This window comes from Seriola aureovittata, chromosome 12, assembly GCF_021018895.1.
Source record: "Seriola aureovittata isolate HTS-2021-v1 ecotype China chromosome 12, ASM2101889v1, whole genome shotgun sequence".
Classification (NCBI taxonomy): Eukaryota; Metazoa; Chordata; class Actinopteri; order Carangiformes; family Carangidae; genus Seriola; species Seriola aureovittata.
This window is the reverse complement of record NC_079375.1, coordinates 19,385,016-19,394,574: the sequence shown is the minus strand read 5'-3', so window position 1 is coordinate 19,394,574 and position 9,559 is coordinate 19,385,016. Positions and strand designations below refer to the sequence as shown.

The 9,559-nt window shown below is 39.7% G+C and overlaps 1 protein-coding gene across 1 annotated transcript; it reads right to left on the bottom strand.

Annotated features, from left to right (window-relative positions):
- Positions 1 to 90: 90 nt before the first annotated feature.
- Positions 91 to 8,548, bottom strand: gtf2b (general transcription factor IIB). The gene is made up of 7 exons (XM_056391065.1): positions 8,450 to 8,548; positions 7,053 to 7,165; positions 4,708 to 4,841; positions 4,222 to 4,368; positions 2,484 to 2,613; positions 1,199 to 1,480; positions 91 to 636 (listed from the first exon to the last, which is right to left on the bottom strand). The coding sequence occupies exons 1-7, from the start codon at positions 8,464 to 8,466 to the stop codon at positions 503 to 505; spliced, it is 957 nt and encodes a 318-aa protein (XP_056247040.1). The 5' UTR covers positions 8,467 to 8,548; the 3' UTR covers positions 91 to 502.
- Between the last annotated feature and the right edge of the window lie 1,011 nt (positions 8,549 to 9,559).

Sequence of the window (9,559 nt, the reverse complement as noted above, 5' to 3'; positions counted from 1 at the left end):
CTTTCCTTTGAAAACTTTTGATCTATGAAAGTGTGTAAGTGAAAGATTTTATGTAAATGAATGTTAAATGTTATTCAAACCATGAGCCGATTACCATGCTTTAATGAAAATCTTTAATTTTTTTTTTTAAATTACTTAGAACAATTCAAACAAACTAACAAAATAGAACCTGGTCATTTTTCTACAAAAACAAAGTTTTATGTATACAGTATGAAATCAGCCTAAAATTTGCAAGCATCAATTACACTTTCCCACTTGGACATATATACATGGTACAGTATATACACTCAAATGAAATACTGTAAGTACAGTCTGCAAGCTGTTTCTTTAAGCACTGGAATGTGTGTCCGTTATATTCCTGTGAGCACGCCTTGATGAAGGCTTGAAGTCTGAGGACAGACAAGAGAAATCTTCCAAATTCAACACAAATAGGATAAAAAAAAGAGCACGATCCTGTAAGTACAGCAGAAAAAATATCACGACTGTGTAGGCAGCGACTTGTTCACAGCTGAGGCAGCTTGTCGACGGGTGTGTCAAATTTGAAGTCTGGAGGGAAAAGTTCCGCAGCTCGCGGGTAGATGAGTCGGTACGACTGTCTGATCGTAACGTCTGCGACACCGGCGATATCTCCGATTTCTGTGGAAGCATCAGACACAGAGTTGAAATGTTTGACTTGAAGTATTTTCTACATCAAAGAAGAAAAAGAATTTCCTGCAGCTCAAAAATGCAAAGACTGAAAGTAAAGTGAGAATTTTTCTGTAAACTGTCAGCGTCACAAGCATCACATCTGGAGCTCAAAGGAGGCCCCTCGTCTTGCTCAAGAACACGTCAACAGGATGGATAACATTTTTTTCTTAGTTCAGACTGGACTCTCAGCGTTACCCATTTCCCCTTTTACCAGACTGGAGCACAGCTGTAAAGTCAACGCATTTCACTGGAGTGATGTGTTTCACCCAACTACTTCCACTTTTGAAAGAATTCACATTTTCCTTTTCATAAATCATCAATAACTTATCAACATCAGATTCGGCAGATTTCCCACTGATCAGTTTTGGACAACTTACGAAGACCTGAATAAAACCATATGACACTTTGATGGTCAAAGTGTTTACAGATGGGCCCATTAATTAAAATAGTTTGGTCTAAACTCAACACGCTATTTGAGTATCAACAGCACGACTAAAACATTATCACTCACCTTTCTGGGTCTTCTTCTCTGCGGAGGCCTGGGAGGCCATGTAAATGGCTGCTGCAGCCACAGAGATGGGGCTTCTGCCGGGCACCAGGTCGAGCTCCACGGCTTTCCTGGCGATGAAGGTGGCCGCCATCTGCACTTGCTTGGGCAGCCCAAGGTTTGAGCAGAAGCGGGACATGAAGTCTCCTGTGGTGATTAGGTCCACGCTGGTCTCCAGTGCCTTCAGGATCAGCTTGAAGCATCTACCAATCTCCTTCTTGGAGATCCTGGAGACGGCGCAGATCTCTGTGGAGGAAATGAGGAGATTCAGTAAGATGGACTGAAGTGAAAGAAAACTTGAGTCTCTAGTCGTCTTCTCATATGAACTCCAGGCTGTGAGAAACAGCCCCAGACATAGTCTGGAGTTGCCTTTTCACACGTAGCACATAACTGGAGATTGTTGTGTCAGAGGCGTTCTCACCTACTGGAAACACTCTGTCTGGTTTAGTTGAGTGTTGGTGCCTGGATGTAGAGTAGAAACATAATACCCACTTTCTAGCTGTGAATTGTTCGGATAATGACCTGCTCTATTCACACATCGTCTCAATGGACATTACACAGACTTAGCACCAGGGAGCTGGCAAGTTTTTTTCTATCCACTCCCTGCGGTGACTTCCACAGTAAGACGAGAGAAGAGAAAGTGAAGAAATCGTGCATCCTTGACTTCTATATATAGTGTGTTTCCTTCTTAGGGACAAACCTTAGGGACAGGAATCAAATTGCCTTTGGCAATAATAGTGGTAAATTGCACACCACACATTAAACCCCATTGAGAAACACTTCAGGGACTTTGGGTCTGGGAAAAGGTGAGAGCAACTTTCAAACAATATACATCAACGTGCCTCCATCACACAGCCACAATTTCTTTCTATACTGTCTGAAAATGTCATTAAATGTTTTTAACGGTGAGACAATACAGCACAAGTGAATTGGAAGAATAAAAGATTCATTACTGATAATCTATTCTTGATACGATTGTGTGTATTTTGCTATCAATGTGTATTTTGAACAAATTCTTTTTGAAAAATATTTTAATTTAACACGAGAAGTTAAAACGTGATTTCTAGCCACCAGACAAGAATTTAAAGAGGAACAATTCTTAAATTCTCAAGTGAGAAATGTGGAGATTTGGTCTGTTGAACAAGTTTGCATATTTTAAGAAGTACCACTATTTGATCAGATTCAAGAGCAGTTGGATGTGAAATAATACGGCTATGGCAAATTCTTACAGGGAATAGTTTATTCTGACCTTTAAATGTTCTTGGTACACCTTCTTGTCTGCAGGCGATGTAGAGACAGGCTGAAGCAATGGCATCGTTGGCTCGACCCTTCAGGCTCTTCTGTTCATAAACCTGCTTGAATAAGTTGTTTGTTCTGTCCTGTAAAGCAAAAAATCATTTACAGCAAACATATTATTAGTAAAGGTCTTGACAACAATCTTCCCAAATTAAATTAATTATTTTTTAAATAGAGATTTAATAGTGTTTGTATTCACAAACCCAAGATTACTGTTTTTGTGAAGGTTAATTGTCAAAATCTGTTTTTAAACATGGTCTTATCCTAATTTGGTTGAACTAAAACAAGACGACAACAGTCAAGCCGTGATATTTCAGTATAAAGGTGGACAACCAGTGACTGTAGGTGGCTCTTCTACTCACATTTCCTCTCTTTGTATTTCATTTTTTAAATCACTATTATTTACTTAATTAAAGCCAATTATTGCCACAAGAGAGCCAGTGTTTCCAGTTAGTGGAACAAACCCCTTTATATATAAACAGGCATATGAACATACCTTCCGCCCAGATTAGGCCAGTTCATATGCGACAACTGTCCCAGGTCATAGTCTGGTTGTCACTTTCAGCTGAAGACGGACGGTTTCACAAAAGACAGACTTTGACTTTGGCTTAAATACAACAAATAGTCTGACTTCAGATAGAGGTCTAAATAAATCCGTTGCACAAGCAATTTAGTTCTTGACGGTCTTAAATCGGACTGTGGTACAATGAATTCTGGGTAAATTAAGACTTTTTTCAAAAAAAATAAATAAAAATGGCCGACAGAGTCACCACATCCAACCCTCAGTAAATGTTTGTCTAGCGGAAGAATTCAGCCCACCGCCAGCCTCCCGAGGGAGACAGACAATGACAGCCAAAATAACACACGTAACATTAAGCTAATAATGTTTTTAATGTGGTTGTTTGAATGACAGCAGTCAAAAGAAAAACGTATTACTTTGTGACGGTGGTTTTTGGTATGCTAACGGTTGAGCCGTTAGCTAGCTGCCAACGATTTAACGATGCAGCCTAATGTGCAAGTGACGTGTCAACACGCGCTACAACTTGGCCTTCAGAATAAAGTGGTGCTGTCGGTGTTTAGTTTTCTTAACGACCCTGTTTTCGGACGGGTCTGGATGAGACAACAGAGGAGGAGAGGCAGTTACTGCGGTCTCTAAAAACTCTTTCCCCTCTAGATGCTCTTTTCATAATAATGTTAGCAAACTACAAATTATGACCAATTTTTGTAGTTTTTTTGTTGTTGGGTGCTGCTGGCCAGCACAGGTGTCACTGATTGTTACCATGGAAACATTAGTCTGTGGTTAAGGTGTCTAATTTTTTTGGCTTAAAATTAGACAGTCTTTTTTTTTTGTGAAACAGTCTGACTTACATCAGACTGATCTATGAGCCAAATTAAGACGGGTCTAACACTAATCTGCAGTGTGTCCATATGTTTCAGTTATAAACCACTGGATCACACAGAATTACATAATTATCACAGAAAGTCACATTTCGTTTCTCTTGTTCCCTTGCTCACTATGTTTCCCATGTGCGTGGTTTTCATTTCTCTCTCACTCTCTGAGTCAGCTGACCTTTAACGTCTGTCATCAGTGTCAGCTTCTACCGCTAAACAAAGACATCTGGTTCTGGAAGTGTCTGGACCAAACCAGGTAGAGACGAAAACAGTGAAGCTTTAGGTCTTTTTTAACTTACTATGATGTTCCTTGGCAGGTTGATGCGATCTGCCATGGTGCTGATTTCTTTAAAGGCATTGAGCATAGCCCGGTCAGAGCTGCTCATGGTCCGCCGGTTCTGGTACTTGGAGTTTCCGAACTCATCAAAACTTGCTGCGCCTGTTCCCTGTGGTGTAAACATTGGATGTTTATTAGTTAAACTCTGAGGATGTGGTTTACTTTGATTGTGGTACTCAAGTGCTGCTACGACAAGACAATAACAATGGTGTTTCTGCATCACTGTGGGATCCAAACTCTTAGCACAGAAATATGTACTGGGTAATACTGAGATAAATGCTTATATTATTATCCAAGCTTTCAGTGCCATGAGTGTTTCAGCACACCATTACCTATACATGCACATCTGAACTAATATAATCTAAAATATTCACATTGAAACTGGAGTGCTGTGATTGAACAACTGGAGATCTTCTGTCATCCTTCATCAGACACATCTGTCTCTCACCTTGCTGATCATGGTGGTTAGGTCTCCTCCATTGAGCAGTGGGTTCTGGGCATCTCCCACTCTGGATGGATCTTTAAGGGCCTTCTCATTAGAAAACGTCCTCCACTCTGAGCCCACATCGATTACACGGTCACCTGAGGAGAAATGGTTTGGAGAGTTGAATTAAAATAAATAAGATAAATAGGAAACCTAAATCTGGAGAGAACTAAAAGGAGGCACACGATCAATGTCATACACATTCGTTGTAACAAGCTTTAATTGGTAGATTTGCTGCATGGACATAATGTCTGAGCTTATTTCAATGTAGACTTTGCGTTTGAGCGCTGGTGCTTTTATTCTTTGAGATTGAGTGCATGGCTTTTAGGCAGGGTGTCAACATCAGAAACCAAAATATAGTTTGTTTTAAATGGAAATGTAAAATTAACTTTTTTCTGTAATAGTATCCAGCAACATCTTCACTCCAACACAGGCACATTTTTCCCTTTGCAAACAACATCCTTTAAAATACAATGTTAAAATCAATACATTAGAAACTTGACTTTTGGTTTCAATACTTTTGAAGGCTTAACTTGATACCCTGCACACAGACCAACTAAATTCATTTTCAACCAACATCCAACTTGTTTCTTTCTCTCCTTTTTCAATCTTTTGTACTGACGGCTACACCCTTTGCTCTGAAACTGGTTCCTTTCTTAATTGATAGAAACATGAGATGCTTAGTAATGAGGTAATGACGTATCGATTTTTACAAACAGTTTGTTTAAAGTTCAGCCAATCACGTGCACAGACAAACAGTTTGTGCTCCGTTCTTCCATCGGGTTGCATTACATCCCTCCGGAATAATTAAGCAGAAGATGGTGCAATAATCAGCACAATTCCCCTCTGCAAACACTCAACTGCTGTAAATACCGTGTCGATCCTTTTTGGCTCAGCTACAGCATTCGCCAAGTTTTACTCCTCTGCTGTTCTCAGTATTGTGGCTGTAAATCTGGTTCAATCAATTTACACATCATCCCCTTCCTTCTCCTTTCTCTCATTTTCTTATCACTGTCTGTTTGCAGTGAGGCAGGTATACATAAGAAAATATGGGTTCATCCAAAGGAAAAAGGTGTGACATGGGCAGGACGTACTGTCTGAACAGGGCCATTAGTTTCTTACACTTATCATGACTGTCTGTTCTTGGAACCGTGTAGCAGGGTCGGGGATTAGATTTTCTGATATTTTAATCCTGTTAAGCTTTTTTTTTACCATCCATCAGCCTTTCTTATATCTAGAGGCAAAGTGACATTCATCTCCTCAGAGGTCACCCGAAGCTATGGGAGCAGGAACAGAGGGCGCTTCAGCTTGCATCAGAGAGCGGCTGGCGTCTCTCATCTCCTGTCTGACCTGGTCTGTGCTCAGGGGGCTCGTTAGAGGAGAACTCTGTGTCCCCTGCAGCTTTGTCTTACACTCTGCATCACATGTTAAAAGATGTTTTATCTGTGCCTGGCAAAGCAAGTATTTGCCTTCACAAAAAAATTGATTTATTAATGCACAATCAAAATACTAGACCAGCACAAATAACTGCTAACTTTTTGTTCAGAAGCTTCTCTGATGTTCATTTATCTTTATATTTTTTTCAAATCATTCCTCTCTGCTCTTTATTGATCTCAATGTTCTTCTGGTCTCAGATTTAATCTAGGTGAGTGTTTCTTCATATTATATTTATTATTCTTGCCTCTGGTTTGAGTGACAATTTAAAGCGTCAGATCACTTATATTGTAAAGAACCTTTCCTACTGTACATACGACAGGCAATGGGGGGAAAAAACTCTCAACAGTGAAGTGTATGGATTATTCAAAATAATACAATCGACAATGTCTCTGGAATAAGACACTTCTATTGTAGTTTTTCTGTTCTTTGAACAGCACAAGATTTGCATTTTCCTTTCTTGTATTTGTGTGGTGAAAGATGTTTTTGTGATCTGGGTGAATACAACATAAGACTTAAGACAAGCTAAACATTGTAGATTAATATCCAGAGGATGGTTGAACCACATTACATAATAAATATATTTATTGTGGCTGTGATTTCCACATTTTTTTTCCACAAACTGTGGTATTGTTTAGCATGTCATCTCAGATTGTGTTCGAATGTAGTATTATTTTAACCATGGTTGCCTAAAACCACAGGCACAGGAAGACTGACGAGTGTGATTATCTAACTATGACAGAATTCAACGGAGAGAAGTTGAGATAAAAGAAACAAGTACAGGAAACCAAAATGGAAAGGAAGGACGTGTTCTCACACTGAAGCCTCGCTGATTAGAAAGCAAAAATGCATGTCTTTGTAGAGTGTATACTCACCTACTACAAGGCCGCATTCAGGGCAAATCATGTCCCCTGCTCTGTAGTCCTCCACCAATATGGCATCAGGGTGGTTGGGACACTGAACTCTGGGAAGGGTCAATCCCTCTCCGCTAGAAAAGGATAACAACAATCAAATCGCTCAAAATGCAAGAAAGGGAAATTGAATGGGTGGGGTAGAGAGAGGTCATGATGAGGTCAAGACAGAAAATGTCAACAAAGTGTGCCTTGTAAGAAATCACTCACGAGAGGAAAATGTAATGGAAAATAACAGCCAATGTAATTCTGATCTCTTGATATCCTGGGGGGAGGGTAAATTTAAATCATAATGATAGTTCAGATGTGTTTTGCATTTACAGTTTCTTTTCCTCCTTTTGCTGCTGAGAAGATATGCCTGAGTGAATATTCTTCCACAACACATCTTACAAAACAACTGCTTTATGTTGTAATGGGTCTAATGGGCCAAACTGGCTGAGGATGGCTTGGGCAGTGTCAGCACCGGAGTCCAGACAAAGGAAAACGATAAAAATAAATCTGGGTAAATGTTTTATTAATCTGGGATTAATTTAATTAACAGCACAAGGGCAACATCAAACAATCTGAACTCAAAGCTGAACATGATCAGGTAGTTATGAAGCATCAGTGTCCTTACTAATTATTTTCATTATTGATGAATCTACTATTTGTCTTGAATAATTGTTTAGTCTATGAAATGCCAAACCATCCCTGAAAAATGCTCAATGCAGTTTTCAAGAATTGTAGACATTTTATCTATAATAGCAAATTGTCATATCAGTAGTAAAGTAGTTGTAAGTTAGTTACAACAAAACACCAGATGAAAAGAAAACATAATTAGTTAGTGTGCCCACTTAAAGCCAGAGTCTATTCACGAACTTCAGACACGCTCCAGTGGACTAACGTTGCGTAAAGGCTAAACGTACACATGCTGTACAGAAAACATTTGCATGTGTTTACAATAGGCAGGAGCGCTGATCCAGCACTCACAGCCCGCAGTGAGTTTATATGTTAGCGCAAGTTTCCGCTTCACGGTACGCTAGCTTTGTCACGATGTTAAACAGAGTAAAGGTAAAAAAACAAGCCTACGATGCGAGGCGACGTGAACGTGGTAACGAGCTGAAGCTATTGAGCGACGGGGAAGAGCAGTGGGGCTGTAACGGGGATACATACAGTGACTTCTGGCACCATCTAGCCAGCTACCTAGCTAACTAGCTGCTACCTAGCACAATACATCGTACGCCTAGCGGTGCGAACGAGGGCGTGGGTTGTTTTGACCAGAACTAGCTTGTCCCATCATGTCCAAATCAATATTGTTTTTACGAAGTTACATTCGCATAAAGAAAGCAGATGGTGTTGATTTAGTCAAAGTTGCTACGTACCGGCTTGTCGACGCCATATCACCCTCTCGCTCCGCCTGTGTGTCAAAGAAACAAATGCTTGCAGCACCTCTATTTATAACTTTTTCTGATCACGTGTCTGTTTGAGTACGGAAACCTAAGAGCCCAAACTAGACCAAATGTGCTTCGGTGTTTATCAGTTCTTTGTTGTAAAAGCAGGATTTCAAATGACAATAACACAACAATTCTAATTAATAGAGTTGTACCAATGGTATAACATGTAGCGATGTTCAAAGATATTTCTATGGATTCATGTTAAATTTAATTTCTCAGTGTCCCCCACGAAACCTGGCGATCAGGCAGGCTACACCCAAGACAACCAAAGACGAACAATTAAAGAAACAAAGCAATACCACACTTAAACACAATTATAACAGCATACACCAATAAAATATCACTGAGTCACAGTGTATTGAATAGGTCTTTAATTGTAAATAAACGTAAGCGATTTCCTTGTAAACTTCCTGTAAAGAATTCTGTTAATTCCAAGATCTGAGAACCCCCTAGACAGGAAAGCATTTACAGCTAACTAAAGAGTCATTCGTTATTAATGTATTATTTCAAACTATGCATTGCCTGCAAGACTCTCTTCAACAAATTATTTTCAGGAAGTTTCCTTGGAAATTATAAGCAAATGGCAGACCTGTAAAACAAAGCGTTAACCCCCGACCAAAGCAGCACCTTTTTAATGTCAGTGTGGTTGCCTCATAAATGGGAACACAAAACCATCACTTGCCAACCTATAAGAACAAGATAAATGCCACTTCCACTTCTTAAGACAAAGTTATACAAATGGTCACTGAAAACTTACTGTAACAACAAATCTCTAAACTGTACAGATTTACACCCTAACAAGCAAACTGATATAAAAGGCCTGTCCTATTGCTGTGTGACTGTGCCAGCCTGTGTCTCTGACTCAGTACCAGTCTGTGACTGCACTGCTCCTTGGCACCATACTTTCCAGGCCTGTGAAGGAAACCACACAGAGCCACAAAGAGTTGCTTGACTTGGTCTCGTTTCCGAGTAACACAATAACAAATCTAGATCTGTATGTAAATGAAATATCTATGACTAAACATAAACCAACGATAC